The sequence below is a fragment of the Martes martes genome, assembly GCF_963455335.1.
Source record: "Martes martes genome assembly, chromosome: 12".
Taxonomy (NCBI): Eukaryota; Metazoa; Chordata; class Mammalia; order Carnivora; family Mustelidae; genus Martes; species Martes martes.
In genome coordinates, this window is record NC_137900.1 from 83,398,066 (window position 1) to 83,416,296 (window position 18,231).

Below are 18,231 nucleotides of genomic sequence, written 5' to 3' on the forward strand. Positions count from 1 at the left end.
AGATGGGGTCACACTGGTTCTGGTGACTGCTGGGACCTGTCCCCTGGCTTTGGATGAGAGAACCCCAGGCCGAGAGGGCCCTGTCATCCCAGGAAGACTTCCCAGGCAGGGCAGCCAGCCTCCTTGCCTTTTAAGGACAGGCTCTGTCTCCCCTGGGCCCTGGGAGCCGCTAGGCAGCTGCGTTCTTCTCCCCTCTCCTGGGACCGCAGCTGGGCCAGGAGTAAGCACTGGCCTTCTCAGCGGCGGGTTCCCAGGCCAGCAGGGCAAGGCTGGGTGTGGGGAGAGATGGCTCTGCTGGATGTTCTGGGTGGGGTGCTGCCCTGTTTGTGTCCTGCTGCTTGATTCCCAGGACGTTGGCGCCCACACCCCGACTATGCTCCAGTTTTGGAGGGCAGAGGTTTCCAGCACAGCTGTCAGCTGTCTGGACTGCCTGGCTGTGACAGGCAGAAGTGAGCTTGGCATGTTCTGACCTGACTCCAGAGTCCACAGGTCCTGCCAGCCCTCAGGCGGGCACCTCCTCCATGGAGACCAACCTCGTCCAGGATTTCTACCCCTTCCAGGCCTGGTTGTGGTCGTGGGCAGTGGCAGTGGACCACACAAGCATGAGTGGGAGCTTGGGTCAGGGGATGCTATGCTTGGGAGTCACAGGCAGAGGAGCTAAAGTGGCCTCTCGAGGGGTCTACTGACCACCCATTCCTTTCATTCAGGAAACTAAGGGCCTTTTTTTTGAGGTATCCCTGAGCATTTGGGTAGATGTAGTTTGTCCCCATTTTATAGGTGGGGAAAACTGAGGCGTGGAGAAGGTGAAAAGACTAGAGTGATCAGAGGAAAGGAACAGAAAATGGCACTCGCCCGCACCATCTTACTTGATCCTTCTAGCAGCCCTGTAGGGGAGGTAGGTCATTCTCCCCGTTTATGGGTGCAGAGACTGAGGCCCGGAGAGTTGAATGACTTACAAGTGATCATGGTTGAGTGGTTTTTAAGGAATGGAGAGTAGCTTTGCCATGCGGCTGGGCACCACTGACACTAGGCCCTCCTACCCTCCTCCCTGTTCCCAGCTCTGAGTGGGGAGAGCATGCACGCCTTTGCTCCCGGGGCTTACTCCACTGCCTGCCTACCTGTTACCCAGCCAGCCTCCGGCAGGGCAGGCGTCCCCTCTGCAGCGTGCCTACAGGGGCTACCAGCTCCTGCTTGCATACTCCCACAGATAGGGTACTCACTCCTTTAAAACCAAACCAGCCTGTGCCTGAGTAGTGACTGGCCTCTCCTGGTCCCAGCTCTGCCCTCTGGGGGCATGCAGGGCAGCTCCCTCTGCCCCTTTAAGACTTTGAAGGAAATTTTGAATCTCTCATTTTCCAGGCTATACAACCTCTCAACTCACCCTGTCCGCTGGGAACATCCTCCCATGTCAGAAAGGGCTTCTTAATTATCGCAAGTTTTGTTTTTGGGTCTCCTCCCTTCTTGAAATAATGGGGAATTTGCTAAACTTCTGTGTTAGTAACCTTTGAAGAAAAAAAGGCTGGAGTTGAAAAACAGCTCATGGGTTGGCTGGAAGGCTATCAGATAAGACTGTGGCCCCAGAGCTGGGACAATGTCCTCTTGTTCCTGCTCCCTGGCCCTCACAATGAGCTGCTGTTGGGGCTTGGCTGTATCTCCAGCGGCGGCTCCGCCCGTGCCCGTGCCTGTGCCGGGCCCACGTTTCCTGGGCAGGGGCTGTCCCACCCTCACCAGCTCCCCTGGCTCTTCCCTCTGGACGTGGAATGAGTGGGTAATGGTGAGCAAGTCAGCTGGCCATGGCCCTTGGTGGCTCAGCCGCCTGTGGGGTGATGGAAAGTTGGAGGAGGCAAGGATGCAGCTAGCCTTAGACTCCGCTGAACGGGGTTCAGATCTCACTTGGCTGCTCACCACCCATGCGATCTCGGGTGAGCCACCCAGCCCTTCTGGGGTGCAGCACCTCGGCCCTGGTTTGTCCCGAGGAGACAGGTGGGAGAGCGGTATGGGGCGTGGGGCTCAGCCGCATGGCCTGGGCGTGAGCTCTTGTCTGCCCGGGGACACCAGGCAGCAGGCTGGTGGCGGCAGCATTTGGGCTGGGCTTCGACAGCTGAGAAAGAGAGAATTCGTTAGGCAGAGAGGTACGGGGAGAGGTGGTAGGGCTTCAGGAAGTAGCATGGGCAAAGGGCCCCAAAGGGGGACGAGCGGGGAGGAGAGTCTGGGTCACTTGGCGGGGTGTGGTGTGAGGGGAGATAGAGAAGGTGTTTCAGGGAGGGCTTCAGTGCCAGGTTGAAGCACAGTGATGTGTTTCTCTTCAGGCTGTGAGGGGACGGCAGAGGGATGGGGGTCACACCACGTTGGGTGGAGGGGCCCATCTGGTAGGATGGTGCTGCTATGGTCAGATGGAGAAGGCTGGTGGGAGGCCCTCCCGCACTTCCCCCCAGGCCCTGGCCAAGACTGCTGGAGCAGAGGAGTCCAGGGCAGGTCTCCCTCCCCTGTGGCCCCATGGCACTCCCATCTGTGACCTGGGAACCGCGGTACCATCCCCTTCCCAGGAAGTATGAGGATTCCATGCCATGCAGGTAAAGGCCTGAGCAGACGGCCGCAGCTGGGGAGGGGACACAAGGCTTTTGGTCCTTGGGATCTGATGAAAGTCTAGAGAATCCATTGTGTCTAGGATTCAGGGATGTCTCAGAGGGTGGGGCAGTTGTGGGGGGTGTGGCCACAGAGGGTACAAAGAGCCATCTGGCCTTGGGAGAGGTGGAGGGAGCTCCCCATAACTGGACAATGCCAGAACAGTGGCATCTCTCAAATTCTGGGGGAGCCCTGGGGCGCTGCTCTTGGGACCTGACCTTGAGCAGACAACCGCTCTGTGATCAACGCTTGGGTCATCTTTGTCCCTTTTCCCGGTCACTTTACGTAACCCAACCAGCTCAGGGAGGATTGCCCCCATCCTAGCTGAGATCTTCCCCCTTCCCAGAGCTTAGCTGACCTTGGCTGCTAGGATACTGTGGCTTTGGTCTGGGAACCCCAGGGACCCTGAATCTTCTTTCTGAGACAGATCCAGCCTTACCCACCAGGAGCCCCCAGCCAGGCAGGAAGATGGTCTATGACAGACCTTCCCAGCATAGCCTCATGACTGTCATGGGTTGGGGCCATTGCAAGGTTGCTGTCTTTGGGGAGTCTGGGAAGGCTTCACGGAGGACGGTGTGCTGATGTTGAGTGTTGAAGTTTGGGTAGGATGAGGGGACGACATATGCCTGGAGGCCTGCCTGAGGGAACTGTGAGTCCTGAGGGAGAGCAGGCAGGTGGACCCCAGCAAGTAGGGCTGGTACTGAATCCCATGCATTCCTGGCCGGGAACCCCTCTTCTGCTCCAGGGCCTGAGAATCGCCTCTCTCTGAAAATCCTCTTTATAGCACTTCAGTGTCTGCTCGTTTCTGTTGGGTTTTGTTTAAAGCAAGGCCCTTCTTTTTCAGATAAGGAAGTGGCCCCCAGGGGGTTGAGGTATGGAGGTGACACTAGGAGGAAGACCAGCCCCTGGGCCTGCCCTCTCGGAGCAGGCTTGTCTCTCCCTGGTGAAGTGGGGGTGAGCTCAGTATTAGCTTCTCAGCCATGTGAGGATTCAGCAAAGGGATATATGTGACATTTCCTGTGGGCACAGCCCAGAGCTGTCAGCTCTGCTCTGGTGAGGAGGGCCGGGCGCACGGAGCCCGCAGTCCCGACTGAGATCTGAGCCCAGTGCAGTCCCATGGCATCCCTGGTGGGGTTGTTGTGAGAATGAGCTCGGACCTGGGCTTCAGCAGTGTGAAGGCTTTTGCTCCCCTTAGTGTGGTGGCTCTGGTCTCCAGGGACCACAGGAGGTCATCGGGGTAAGCCATCATGGGACAAATCTGGGTGCTGGAGGAGGACACGCAGTGGGACTCTTGGGCCACCTTCTCTCTCACGCTAGCCGTGGAGTGGCAGGGAGGGACCTGATGTGGGGCTAGGGGTCACAGAGACCTGTACACAATGGCATCAGGCCCCAGACCCCCGCACCACACAAGGCAGCCATGGGCAGGGCTCCCAGACCAACCAGGGCCCCATTGCAGCAGGGGCCTTGGGCAGATGAGGTCACTGCTGCTCCCTGAGCCCCTTACCTTTCTGTAAAATGGGTAGATGAATGTTGCTGGTGAAAGGGATGTGGGAGTGAGCAGCTGGGTGTCCTGCGCCTGATGGAGGCGGGTGCTTCTGGTGGAGTACCTCCCAGCAGTGGAGTGGGAGCAAGGCACTAGCTGGCAGCTGGTCTCCTCCTTTTCCGGAGCTGCTTAGGACGGGAGACTGAGCCTCTTGCTGCCCGCTGGGAGCCTGGGCAGTCTGCAGTGCCCTCCACCCTTCTCCCTGCCTCGTTGGGTTTTTTGGCCAGCCTATAGGTGAGCTATAGGTGAGCAAAACACCACTGTAAGATGCTGTCCCGAGGCAAAGGCAGGGCTGGGTGAAGGCCTACTTTGACTCATTGATGGCGGGGGCTGGTGTAGAGTATTAGGGGTCCTGCAGGCCTGGGACAGGGCTGGCTTCCTGGACGAGGTGGTTCCTAAGCCATTTGGTGATACTTCTGCTTTCAGGAAGTGACCAAGTGACAATTTTTCCTTCCCAAGCCCTAGTCATTTTATCAGCCACCACCAGGGACACACTCAGCCTCTGCCAGGACCTTTCACCCTGGCGGGGTCACAGCAGAACAGCTCCCTCTGGGCCTCTTGTGCCCCTTTTCTCTCCCGCCAGGAGCCTTTTGGGGAGGAGGGGAACAGGTGGACTCGGGCTGAGCGGGAAGGATACGTGTCTGCCTGCGAATCAGGAGCCCCGGCCCGCTGGTCCTGTCCCCACCCAATGGGGCAGCACTTTGAACCTGGCCCTCTCCTGTGCAGAAACAGACTGGCACACCTTGGAGTAGCTACTGGCTGGCCCGGGGGTGGCCTCTGCTCCAGTCCCCCAGCCTGGAGAAGCCCCCAGGAGGTTGGGAGGGTCACAGCTGCCCAGCTGCAGCCAGGATGCCCTTGCTGTGAGTTTGCCCACGATCTCTGTTCAGCCAGGAGCCTTCCCAGGGAGGCCTGGGCCAGCTGGGGCGTGTTTATGGAGCAGGATGATGAGGAAGGAAGAGGAGGGTTCTGCAGCCATAGGTTCCAGGCTCTGGCTGCTTTGAGGTCTGACCTGGACCTGTAGGGGGCTGTAAAACCAGAGCCCCCTAGCTCTCCCTGGGTAAGACCAGTCTGTTGAACCGTGACTCCCTTTGCACTTCCTGGGTCTGTACTCTGCCCTCCCAGCATCCTTACCTGGCAGAAGTTTCCAGGCTGGGTCAGAAAGCAGCCTGATCCTGGCCCGCCGACTGGGTTTCCAGTCCCGGACAGCAAGTGTAGGGGTGGTGGGTCCCAGCCCTTCCTGGGCAGGGTGGCTTTTCCAGCCTCTGGGGCAGGGCCTCTCTTGCACTGAGCTGTGAAGCCCCATCCTGGGAGGGAGGCCTGGAGTCTGCCCCATGTGGTAGACAGCCCGGGGTGGCCTATTGCAGCTGAGGGGACTACAAACCTACCCCCAGCCCAGGCCAGTGCTGTGATGGGGGCGGGGAACGGGCCACTGGAGCAGGACCTGGGGACCTGGGTAAGGGCAGGTGGTGTGGTGGGCCACCGTGCATGTTTGGGAAAGCTGCCTCCTGGGGACAGGGTACCAGAGGAGCGGAGCCAGTGTAGCTGTGTATGCCGCTGGCCTGGAGTCTCACTAGGCTCTACGTGTGAGTTTGGGGGTTTGGCCTGGCTCTAACCTCACCTCAGCCTGCCTCACAGCTTCCCTCTGGTCTGCGCATTCCCCTCGAGCTCTCAGGAGTCCCACCTGAACGCATCTGTTCAGCTTGAGTGATCTGAGCCTTACCCTGTGCCAGCTTCATGCTGGGCATGAGGGGGAGCAGTTCCAGGGAGGCTCACTGGGTCTCTTGGGTCAAACTCTGGGGCTCCCTAGGGCTGGGGTCCCACTTCCGGCTCTGACTCCCATGGAGTGCCTAGCACAGGACTCCATGTTAGAGAAGGCTGTTGCCATGGACATGGAGAGTCCGGAGGGTGGAGGGTGGCTTCTTGAAGCCTGTGAGGCCTCTGCGCAGGACCTGTTGGCTCATCTCTGGATTCCTGAGCCCCCACATTGTGGGCCTCAGTTCCCCCTTACCTCCAGTGGGCGTAGAGAGATAAGGGCTATAGCATTGTGTCCTGCAGGAAGTGTCTGGTGCCCCTGCCAGATCTCCCTGCCCGAGGTGGGGGTCTTTGCTGAGACAGGGGAAGAATGATAGCTTGAGCCTTGGGCCATTAGAGGCCAGGAGCTGAAGGGCAGAAGTTGTTGGGGGAAGGAGGTTTGGGTGGGGTAAGCCCAGGGTGCGTCCTGTACCGGTTCCAGGGGTGTGCGCTGTGGACAACAGTAGGGGCAAGGCCAGCCCAGCTTCCATGCCAGGGCCTCCCCTGGCATGGAAGGCTTAGCAGGCCTGCTAGTCCTCAGGGCCCAACTGTGGGAGGGGGCTTCGGTGGGGCACTGCTGTGTGCCATTGGCTCTGGGAGGGACATTCACCTCTCTGAGAAGGACTCCACCAGGCTCTGGTACATGTGCCATCTGAGGTGCTTTCCATGTGATATGCTGAGGAGACCGACGCTCAGAGAGGGGAAGCGACTTCCTCAGGGCCACACAGCGAGTGAGCAGTGTGCGCAGGTCTCTCAGAGCCCATCCTGGTCTGGGCTCCATTTGGGCACCAGGTGGCCCACTGCCTCTGCTCTTTGTGTCCATGTGGGGCCCACTGACCCTGGCCTTGGGCCCAAGCTCCAGAACATGGGCCCTGTCTGAGCGTCAGTGTCTCAGGGACCCAGCAGGGACTGCGGCATCCTTCCCGGCTTGAGCCTCGTGTCTGTATATAGAGGTGGAAGTGCTGTTGCTCTCCTCCCTGAGGGGGCTGCTGCGCGGACTGCGATGCTCTGTGTGAAAGGGCTCTGTTGACAGTGACGTTCTGGACAAATGGCTGACTCCTTAGTCTTGGAGGAAGACCAGGGCCAAGGAAAGGAGGTGGGGAAGGTTGCCTGGGTGCTGTGGGTCTCCAAGGCCAGGACCCTGCCCCAGATCCGGTGCTGATGTTCAGCTCCTGCGTGGTGGCCTCATCCTCAACCATTTGCTCCCTGAGATGCTGAGCCACTTCCCCAGAGTCCCCCAGTGGGGAGGAGGGCCTGGCGGGTCCCTGTAACTCCAGGACTGTAATGCCCCCTTCTTGGGAGGAGTGATTGCCTCTAGCTGGGAGGTCTGGGCAGGCTTCCTGGAGAAAGGGGGAAGGGAGGGGCGTGGCAGGCTGGGCATGACGCAAGAACCACCCCAACCCCCCCAGGTCCCATCTGATGCCCAGGCTGAAGGAGTCTCGCTCCCACGAGTCCCTGCTCAGCCCCAGCAACGCGGTGGAAGCGCTGGACCTCAGCATGGAGGAGGAGGTGGTCATCAAGCCGGTGCACAGCAGCATCCTGGGCCAGGACTACTGCTTCGAGGTGGGTCCCACCGCAGGGGTGGGGTGGGGCACCGGTGTCCTCTCCTGGTCAGGCCAGTTTGCATCTAGACACTCTCTGGAGTGCTTTGTGGCCTTACTGGGGGCTGGGTGCTTTGGGGCAAGGCTGGAAATCTGCTCATAGCTTTTGGCTCCTAAGAAACCAGATGGAGGTGGGAGATGGGGTGCTTGTTCCTGCTCCCTGGGCTCCTTGAAAATGGGCCAGCGCTGTCCTCCATGTGCAGGGCACAAGGTCCCAATGGGTGAGGGGAGAGAAAGCCCGTATAGAATTGCTTAAGCCCCAGAACTTGCTCACTCCTCAGAAACCCCTCAAACGCATTGTGAGGTAGGAGAGACCATCACCTTTTTGCGGCCTGTTTCCCCTTGTGCATAATGAGAGCCAGAGCCTTTCTTGTCCTAGCTTTCTGTGACCCAAGGTTTGAGAGCAGAGGGACAGCCACCCAACATGTGCAGGGTGTGCAAGGCTGTGACCTGCCCAGTCCCTCACTATAGATGGGGAAGCCGAGGCCCAGAGTGATCAAGATGTCAGCAGCCACACAGCAGCCCAAGGCCAAACCAGGACCAGGGTAGCTAATGTTGCAGGTGTTCCTGGGAGTTCCTAATAGCTTCTCCAATTATTCGTATTCTCTTCCCACCTCTGTTTCTGGGAAACTTCCCACCCCTAACAATCTTGCATGATTAGGGGAGCTCTCTGATAGAGGAATGAGCCTGGTAATGAAAATCAGCTACTCAGGGACAGCCTCCAACCGTCCCTGCCCCGGGGAAAGAATAGAGTGGGGCCTGGCACCTGCCTCATGCTCTGCCCACTGGGTGCCGTCTCAGGCTCCAGGCTCCTGGTCTAGCGGGCTCTGACGTCTTTGCCTGGGATGGACTGAAGATGATGCCTGTCTACTTGTCCACAGCAGGGGGTGCTGTTTTATGCAGGCCCTTGAGTGCCTGGATGAGGACTCTGCTTTCCCCCTGTAGAGCCCTTGGCCTGGTGCTGGGGACAGCAGGAATAGAGTAGGAGCTGCTTGGGTTAGGTTCCCTCACCTGGAGGAGACTGAAGGATGGGGAAGACAGGAGAGGGGAGGGGTTTCAGACAGAAGGACCCCAGGGCCAGCAGGCCTAGATAGCCCAATTCTTTTTTTTTTTTTAAGATTTTATTTATTTATTTGACAGAGAGAGAGAGATCACAGGTAGGCAGAGAGGCAGGCAGAGAGAGAGGGGGAGGCAGGCAGAGAGAGAGGGGGAAGCAGGCTCCCTGCTGAGCAGAGAGCCCAATGTGGGGCTCAGTCTCAGGACCCTGAGATCATGACCTGAGCCAAAGGCAGAGACTTACCCTCTGAGCCACCCAGGCACCCCTAGATAGCCCAATTCTTATTTCTCCAGTGTGGTCACCAAATTGCTAAGTTTCTGTGACCATCACTGTTGTCACTGCCACTTGGGAAAAGAACTGTCAGAAGGCGTCAGCTGAGGACTGAGGTGATCCTTTGTGCTTACTGGTGGTTGTCTCCTAGGTACCTGTGGTTTTACCTGTAGAGGGAGGTTCTGAGTAAGCACTGCCCTCTGACCTGGACAGGGGGCCCCTCACCTTCTCTCCTCCCATCTCTGGGAGAGTGAGACTGGAGCCAGAAAGATGCTTTCCTGTGGGCAAGGGTGCTGAGGCAAGGGTGGGGAGCTGGGGCCAGGCACCAACTGGGCTGTCCTGCTGTTGCTGACCTGCTCTGGGACCTTGGGTCTCAGCGAGTCACCTGCAGACATGGTCTTTGTGAGCCTTGTTCTGCCTCCTCCCTGTGGCTGTGGCACAGACCCGGCAGCTGAAGTCCTCCAGGGCCCAGAGGTCTTCCGTCATACCAGCCTTGCTGTGCTCCCTTCCTGTGACACTATCCTGCCCGTCCCCCAGGTGACGACGTCGTCAGGAAGCAAGTGCTTCTCCTGTCGGTCGGCAGCCGAGCGGGATAAGTGGATGGAGAACCTCCGGCGAGCGGTACACCCCAATAAGGTAAGCCTGGACCCAGAGCAGACGCAGACTCTGGCAAGGGGGCCGGAGTAGGGTTCTCCGGTGCAGGCCACGATGGGGGGTGGAGGCGGCACCCGAGTGGGCAGTGGTGTCGGACCCCGAAGTAGGAGCTCCATTTGGCCAGGCTGACACAGGCCAGAGGACGGAGTATGGGGCCATTAAGGACATGCGTGCCAGTGCCCTGCTGCCTGAATTCCCGTCCCCCCCTTCCCCCTAACCATGCATATGGCTGGTTCCATATGCATCCAATTCCAGCTTGGACAGCTGTTTCCTTCAGAGGAGCACTACTGGCCTAGGCTGGTGGGCCCCCAGCCCCTCTCATCAGGTTCATGGATCCCCCTCCTGTAATTGGCCAATTCTGTGCCTGCCTCCATGGCCTGCCTGCAGGGCCTGGGCAGAGTCCTGGTCGCCGTGACCTCACTAAGGAAGGGGACTTAGCAGCGGTCACCTCTAAGTGACTTTACAGACTGGCAAATGCAGAAGAGCGGGGAAATGGCGCAGTTGTCTGCTGTGTGCCAGGCCTTGTGCTGCCCTCTTACTTGGTCTGTCACTCCATTTCGTTCCCATTTCACAGAAAAGGGACCCGAGGCTTAGGTTAAGTCACGGGCTTAAGGTCAGTGGGCTAGTGCAAGGCAGAGCAGAGACCCGGCCCCTTGTCCACCAGGCTCCAGAGCTGTCCCTGCCTCCTCCCGATCCCATGTCGGGGCTGGGCCCCTCCTGGGTCTGAGAGCTCTCTGCGGCCCCCACGGTGAGCGCGGCCCCCTTGTGCATGTGCAGGACAACAGCCGGCGTGTGGAGCACATCCTGAAGCTGTGGGTGATTGAGGCCAAGGACCTGCCGGCCAAGAAGAAGTACCTGTGCGAGTTGTGCCTGGACGACGTGCTCTACGCCCGCACCACGGGCAAGCTCAAGACCGACAATGTCTTCTGGGGGGAGCACTTTGAGTTCCACAACCTGCCTCCTCTGCGCACTGTCACCGTCCACCTGTACCGGGAGACGGACAAGAAGAAGAAGAAGGAGCGCAACAGTTACCTGGGCCTGGTGAGCCTGCCGGCTGCCTCCGTGGCCGGGCGACAGTTTGTGGAGAAGTGGTACCCGGTGGTGACGCCCAACCCCAAGGGTGGCAAGGGCCCCGGGCCCATGATCCGCATCAAGGCGCGCTACCAGACCATCACCATCCTGCCCATGGAGATGTACAAGGAGTTTGCCGAGCACATCACCAACCACTACCTGGGGCTCTGTGCGGCCCTTGAGCCGATCCTCAGTGCCAAGACCAAGGAGGAGATGGCGTCGGCCCTGGTGCACATTCTGCAGAGCACGGGCAAGGTCAAGGTGCGTGTGTGGGCACAGGTGGGTCTTTGCACGTTGTGCAGCCCACACGGAGGCCTGGTGGTGCGTACTAGGTTACCCACTGTCCCCTGTGTCCGAGTCACGGTGTTTAGCTCTCACAGAGGTACCCATCACAGCCCAGGAGGGCCCCCTAAGCCCCAGAGTTGCGTCACAGAACGGGGGGCTTTGTGTCCCTCCTCCGTGGTTGGAGGTGGTTGCTAACACACACATGGAGCCGAGGGATGGGGTCGTGGCATAGAGCAAAGGAGCGGGTTTGAGGGGCCTCTCCGCAGCCCTCGAGGGCTGGCCTCTCATAGACACACATCCAGTGAGGGAGCATTCAGGTGACATCCCCAACGTGTGATGGCCTGTCCTAACCCCCAGCCTCCTCCTCCCATGTCAGACACACAGGCTCACAGCCAGGCTCACATACACGGTACACACAGTGCCTGTGCCGTTCAGCAGTCAGCCCACTGTGGTGACAGCTGTCCCTGGCCCCACGGCCCACGGAACGGGGATTGTCCCAGAGCCATCCAGCAGGCCCTCCTGTAGGGTTGGAGGGCCCCACCTCTCTGCCTGCCCTCTCCCCCCACCTTCCAGGCTGCGCTCAGCCCCTCACACCTGATTCCGGAGGCAAGTAGGCTCCTTCAGGAAGGCCCCCACTGCCCAGCTGCCCAGCACAGTGGAGCGTGGTTCTGTGGGCCTCAGAGGTTGACTCCCACCCCTCCACCCTGCTCCTTCCATTGGTGGAGAGCTACCTGAAGGGGGTTCAGTGGAGAAGGGCTGGACAGTGGAAGGCCTCGGGTGCTGGCCCGTGTCATACGAGAATAAAACATGAATGTCTTATCTACATTTAAGAAGTAAAAGGAAGGAGCCGGGCCTCTGTGCTCTGGACATGGTGTGGTTTTAGAGCCAAGTGGCCTGTGATGGAGGTGAGGGACCGCCATGTGGCAAGGTCCTGAGCCCTCACAGTCTGGGGCAGGGGGTAGACGTGGGTTGGGTGCCCAGGTGCATAACTCCCATCAGGGCCCCTTATTCCCTTACCTGTTCCCAGAAGTCTTTGGCCCCCTTTGGGCCCTCTAGAGCTCCCTGCCTATTGGACTGGTGGCCCCCCTCAAGGAGAGGGACTTCCTCAGCGTGGTCTCTGTGCGGGCAGGGAGCGCTGAGTTTCCTCCTCCCTCCCCCAGCTTTGGACCTGACTAGGCTGGACAGGCTCTGGTCAGTGTTGGTAGGCTGCTGTAAACCGAATGAGCTGAGGGAGCCTCTAGCCCCCAGAGAGGGAGTGAGTGAAGCCTCTTCTGCTGCTGTGTCTGTTCTTTCAAGACCCGACTACGAGGGCTGGGCTCGCCTGGCAATCCGACTTCCTTCTGCGGTGACTTTGTTCGTAAGGTTCATGGTCCTCACTGTGGAGGGAGTTGGAAGCCAGGCTCTAGGCGTCCTCAGTGGGCCTGGGGGATCATTAGGCAGAACGATGGAAAGTAACTTGAACTGGGGTGATGTGCCTATGAGCTGCTTCTCTCTGAACACTTGGGAACTAATGGGGCATTCTGGGGGAGAGGCAGTGTCTAATAAGGGCCCTGCAATCCTGAGGTCAAGGTTGTGTGAGTGGGCATCTCAGCACCTTCCTGCCCTCTCCCCAGGCTCCGCCCTCCGGGGCCATGGCTTTGTAGAGTTCCTGCCCTTGGACTCCAGGGTTTCTCCCTGCCATCCCCACTCCCGATCTGGCCCAGGTAGCTGTGTGTGGACTTGGACAGGTCACTTTACTATTTTGTGTCTGTTTCCCTTCATTGGGTTTTAGCTCTAAAAAGAGCTTCTCATCCCAGCCTGGGCCTCGCGCCCACCCCAGGAGTTATGGAAGACCTGTGACCGGGAGCTGGAGCCCAGTGGAGCTGCAAGGCCCCATATGGTACTTGCCTCTGCTTCTTTGTCTTCAGAGAAGGGGGCACTACAGCTCATCCGTAGGGCAGGAAGGTGTCCTCGGGGTGTGTGGTACCCAGAGAGGCATCAGCCACTCCCCCTCCCCCCACTTTGGCCGGTGGGTCTCCTGCACCTAGAACTCACTTCTCTATTTTAGGGGCCACTTGTGATTTCAAAGGGCCCAAAGCTATGCGTATTAGTGTGAGGGATTTCCAGGGCACCAAAAACCCTGGCCCCTGTTGGCTGCCTTGCCACCTCTATCTCCCTCCCCTAGGTCTCTGATCCCCTCTCTGCCCCTCCCCCAGGTCACAGGGTTGACTGAGGGCTTGAGGAGACAGGGGCTCCCAAGGGAGGCAGGCTCACCGTACCTCATCTTCGCAGTCAGGAGGGAGGCTCAGGCTCCTTCCAGGCTCAGGCTCAGGCTCAGGCTCCTTCCAGGGTCTCCCCATGACACTGTGTAGGGGACCTACAGGTTCTTCAGCTTCACAGCTGCCTTCCAGAAGCCTGGGACCCACAGCAGTGAGGGGCTGCCTCACCACTCAAGCCGAGGACTGTTCTCGCCATCTGAGCCCTGGCCCACTGCCTTCCAAGGCGTCTGGACAGCTTCCTCCTGTGGGGCGGCACAGAACAAGTCTGTCTGGTGTGGGAGACCCCATCAGAGTCATGGGCAGGAGGATCGTGGCAGCTGTTTATACAGTGGAGGGAAGGTGGCCCGTGTGTCCTCTTTAGCGCTGTTGGCGATGGGAAGGGAGATCTGCTCTGGTCTCCTGGCCAGGCCTGGTCAGGGTTTGAGTCCAGTGGGGCCGACCACAGTGCAGTTGGCTCCCGGCTCCATGTGGCAGCTGGACCCAGCTCTCACATCACTACCTCTAGGTGTCTACCTTCCATGGGCTGCCCGTGCTCACCCGCCAGTGGCTCCTAGAGGTGGGCACCGCCAGCGGACCAGCTGCAAGAAGTGGGTGCTTCTGGCTGGGGAGTGGGGCTGGGATCCTTGGGTCCTGCCATCCGGGCCTGCTCACATCCGCTCTTCTCACCTGCCCTCCCAGGACTTCCTGACCGACCTGATGATGTCAGAGGTAGACCGCTGTGGGGACAACGAACACCTTATCTTCCGGGAGAACACACTGGCCACTAAGGCCATCGAGGAGTACCTCAAGCTGGTGGGCCAGAAGTACCTGCAGGACGCGCTAGGTAGGGAGGGTGCAGGCTAGCCGTGGGCGGTGGGAGGCCCACCCCCGCCAGTCCTTATGTCCTCTCCCTGCCTCCTGCCCCAGGTGAGTTCATCAAAGCGCTGTATGAGTCGGATGAGAACTGCGAAGTAGACCCGAGCAAGTGCTCGGCCGCCGACCTCCCTGAGCACCAGGGCAACCTCAAGATGTGCTGCGAGCTGGCCTTCTGCAAGATCATCAACTCCTACTGGTTAGTGCCGCCTGCACCCCTGCCCTGCATCTGGCCCTGCTTGCGTCAGTGTGCCCGCAGGGTGCCGAGCAAAGCCCTCGAGGTCCATCCTCCCTGACTCCTACACGACAGAGCGGAGGGTTGATGAAGGCGCTGGTGGCTCAGCTGCAGCCTCACGTAGCTCCCAAGTGGTGGCTCTGGGACGGGACCTCCGTCCTGCCTGGCCCCCATCCTGGTCCTTTGTGGGCTCTCCGATGTAGAAGAGGGTCCCAGAATCCGTGCAGGACGCGGGGTGGAGAGTTGATGGGGCAGCGCGTCAGCAAGTGTCTTAGCGGGCCCCGTCCATGGGCCGGCTGCTGTTGCAGGTGCCGGAGCCGCAGCGCGGCGAGCGAGGTGGGCAGGGCCCCGTCCAGGCACCCTCCAGGGCCAGGCAGATGGCTTCATGTGAGGCCTCCCCACTGTCCACAGGGTTGCCGCCACCACCTGTCTCCTGCGCCATACCTCACTCCTTTCTTGGGCAGGGCCTCCCTCCCCCCCGCAGTCCCACCACCACATACCACCTCCTTTCCTGTTTTAAGGCCTTATGCCTGCCTCCCCTCAGTGGCCCCCCTTCATGGTATCAAACATGGTTGTCTCACCCCTCCTGGGCACTTCTGTCAGAGGGGGATTGTGCCTATGTCCAGATCTGTTTCCTGCATATACTTGGAACTCCCTGGGGGCAGTTGGATCTGCCAGCTCAGGGCTGGACCTAGGAGGACCCAGGAATGGCTTGCTGCTCCTGAAAGACTAGCAGAGATAGGCCTCCTCAGTGAGTGAGAGCAGAGGGAACAGCCAGAGGCAGCAGAATGGATGTTCCCCTACTATGTCCTTCTGCCCCTGGGCTGCACAGGGTACTCACCTAGGGTCAGCCTCGCTCCTTGGGCTGGGCCAGAAGTGACCCCCAGGCCTGGCGGTGGAGACACAGCCCTAAACACTTTGGGAACATACCTCCCGCCCTTGGGCTGGGCTGGGCTTTCACCCTCCGGCCCCCATTCCCAGGGTAGAATGGGTGTGGGACACAGGGAAACATCCGTGGACAATTTCCCATTTCCTCTTTCTGATATTTGTCAGACGCCCAGGGGCACCCGTCTGTTCTGGACAGGCCTTCCACCCATGTCATTGCTCCACAACTGCCCCCTGCCTGGTCTTGGTCAGGCATTTCGAGGGCCAGGACCAAAGATCCTTGCCCTGCTCCCCCATCGCTGTCTCTCTGGCATGCTTTTGCCGGTTCAGCCTCATTCACTGCGGAGAGCCTGCTGGGCAGGTGCTGGGCTTATTGGGCAAAATCAAGGCAAAAGCCTTGATTAAGGCTTCTTATGGCCTTGTGATGGTCGTGTGAACTTGGCAGGGCAGGGCCTATTCTCATTGTAAGAGTGAGGGAACTGAAGGTCAGGGAGGGCTGGGCACTCGCTCAGAGCACCCTGAGCTAGCAATAGAGCTAGCAACGGAGCCAGTGACAGGGCCAGCGATGGAGCCAGGCATAGAGTCTATGCAGTGCTGGGCCTGGTCTTTCCTGGGGTGGGAGGCATCTCTTTTCTGGGTAAAAGCTAGGGACGCCACTTAAAGATTGTCCAGTGGGGCCTGACTGTGCCAGGCTGTGGATGCTCAGCAGAGAGAGCCCCCAGCTGGGTGCTAGGAACCCTGCCCACCCCCACTGGCCCCCCATGGGTGGGTGGGGGCGCACTCCCTCCATTTGCCTTCCCGCCCAGAAAGTGGAAAGCTGTCTTCTCATCCTGTGATTAGGCTGTTCCCATCTTGATCATTCTGAGCTCTCCTGAAGCTGTCCAATTCCTGAACATGATTCAAGCAAAGGGAGCGAGTCTTAGCAGCCAGTGATGGCATTCAGGGAGCAGCGGCCGATTCCCGTTGTATTCTTCTCCCTGTGCCTCGTGCCTGCTGTTGGAGGCAGAGGGTGAGGCCCCTGGGCAGGCTAGCCACTGCCCCTGGTTCTTGTTGGGCCAGAGACCTGGCCTTTCTGTGCCCATGCCCCTCCCCTCTCTGCCCCTTTGCGGAGAGCCCACCGCCCTGCCTGGAGCTCAACTGTCCCCGCTCCTTCCACCAAGCCTTCCCTTGGCCCTGGCTGTGCCACGCTCCCCTGTGTTGGTTAGCTCCCCCACAGCCCACCTCCCCCACTCTCAGGCCCAGAACTGGGTCCCTGCTGTGCACCCTCCTGCCCTGGCACCCTGCCCGATGACTGGCCCCCCGTCCTCTGTCCCCTCAGTGTCTTCCCACGGGAGCTGAAAGAGGTGTTTGCCTCATGGCGGCAGGAGTGCAGCAGCCGCGGCCGGCCCGACATCAGCGAGCGGCTCATCAGTGCCTCCCTGTTCCTGCGCTTCCTCTGCCCCGCCATCATGTCGCCCTCGCTCTTCAACCTGCTGCAGGAGTACCCTGATGACCGCACCGCGCGCACCCTCACCCTCATCGCCAAGGTCACCCAGAACCTGGCCAACTTCGCCAAGTGAGTGCCGGGCGCCCCTCGGGACAGAGTCCGGGCGCCAGCTGGAGCCACAGGGATGAGCCGGGGTCTTTCTGCCCTGGAGTTGGGTGGCGCACAGCCCCCATGTATGGCCCCGCTGTCCTCAGTTCTTCCTGTCCCCGTTGTTCACAACAAAATCTCCACCCCACATCCTCCCCCTACAGAAAGTACATGGCATTTGGGTACGTTTCCTTCATTTTCAAAGGTGAGAAGAGAAGATATTTTTTCCTTCTGCTTTTTTGAATTAACATTTTATAAGGATTATCCCGTGTACTTAACATTCATAAGCTTCATCTTGCAATGAATGACTAATATGCCTTCCAGGGAGAATGGCCCATGTTTCCGTAACCCGCCTGGCGTGGTTGGGCTCTCAGGTTGTTTCAGACTGTCCTTGTTTGATGCCGTGAAGGATGTCTTTGCTCAGAAAGCACTTCAGTGTTCTTAGCTGTCCCTTGGAGCCACTGGGTGGAAATGGAAGGGCTCATTTGCGTGTGGATGGGGGCCTATGTAGGCATCTCTGTGCGGGGCTCTGAGTCACATCTGGCCCCAGCCTCCCGGACCCATGCTTCCCCAGGGAGAGGGATGTGGGAGAGGCAGCAGAGCAGTGAGAGAGACGCACAGGCCTCTTAGGAGGGGCCTGGGCTGGTGGTCCTAGGAGACGTGCCCCTGCCGCGTGTCAAGACAAGGCAAGCAGGAGCAGAGGTGCAGCAGGCCCCGGGAGGGCCATGTGCCGGCAGGATGAGGACCCTGGCATCCCCAACTCGTCACGCGCCAGGCCAGGGGGAATGGGAGGTGAGATGCGAGAGGTCACAGGGACTTGAGGTGCAGGTGGGGCAGGGGAGCCACTGGACAGCCTGAAGCAAGAGGGAGGTTGGCTGTCCTCCATTCGGGGTCCTAAACCCATTAGCCTGAAAGTCAGGGGCACGTGGAGGGAGCATAGCAGGCAGCTGGGAGCCAGGGCCAAGAGGGTAGCCATGGTTCCTGCCCACAAAAGAAACTGTGGCAGTGTTGAGGGCAAGGGGTGGCGGTATAGGAGGCAGTGGCTGCGGGGTCTGGGGTTACTGGAAGATAAAGTCAGCAGGTCTCACTGGGGAGACAGCGAGAAGCTGGACACCACCAGGTTTCTGGCTCAGCTGTCTGGGGCTGGTGGTGTCCCCCCTGAGGATACACAGCTTGGTGGCGGGCCATGGGTCTGGGGCAACAGAGCGGATGTCACTTGGCCAGGCCAGGGACAGGGGAGGGGCATGTGGATGTGCACGTCCGAAAGCTCAGCAGAGAGACCTGCCAGACACGCACTGAAAGGCATCTAAACACCAAGCCTTTGGAACCTGGTGGAAAAGAAGAAGGAGACTGACCGGCAGGGAATGGGGAGTGAGGGCCACAGAGTGTTCTATGTCCTGTGAGAAGAGGTCCCGAAAAGGGTCTCTGGGCTTAGCCAGGAACGAGGGCCCTGAGTCAGAAGAGATTGGTCGGCAGGGGAGTGAGTGGCATGGGAGGCAGCTGCGGTGGGCTAGGAGGGATGGGAGTTGAG

General features: G+C 59.6%; 1 protein-coding gene across 2 annotated transcripts in view; it reads left to right on the forward strand.

Moving 5' to 3' along the window:
- The window catches only part of DAB2IP (DAB2 interacting protein), a 46,245-nt gene that overhangs the window by 10,943 nt on the left and 17,071 nt on the right, over positions 1 to 18,231 (forward strand). For both annotated transcript variants that reach the window (XM_080820347.1, XM_080820348.1), the window contains exons 2-7: positions 7,369 to 7,522; positions 9,425 to 9,523; positions 10,319 to 10,873; positions 13,834 to 13,978; positions 14,062 to 14,206; positions 16,446 to 16,682. In XM_080820347.1, the coding sequence (XP_080676473.1) occupies positions 7,369 to 7,522; positions 9,425 to 9,523; positions 10,319 to 10,873; positions 13,834 to 13,978; positions 14,062 to 14,206; positions 16,446 to 16,682 (1,335 nt within the window). The remainder of the gene's footprint in view (positions 1 to 7,368; positions 7,523 to 9,424; positions 9,524 to 10,318; positions 10,874 to 13,833; positions 13,979 to 14,061; positions 14,207 to 16,445; positions 16,683 to 18,231) is intronic.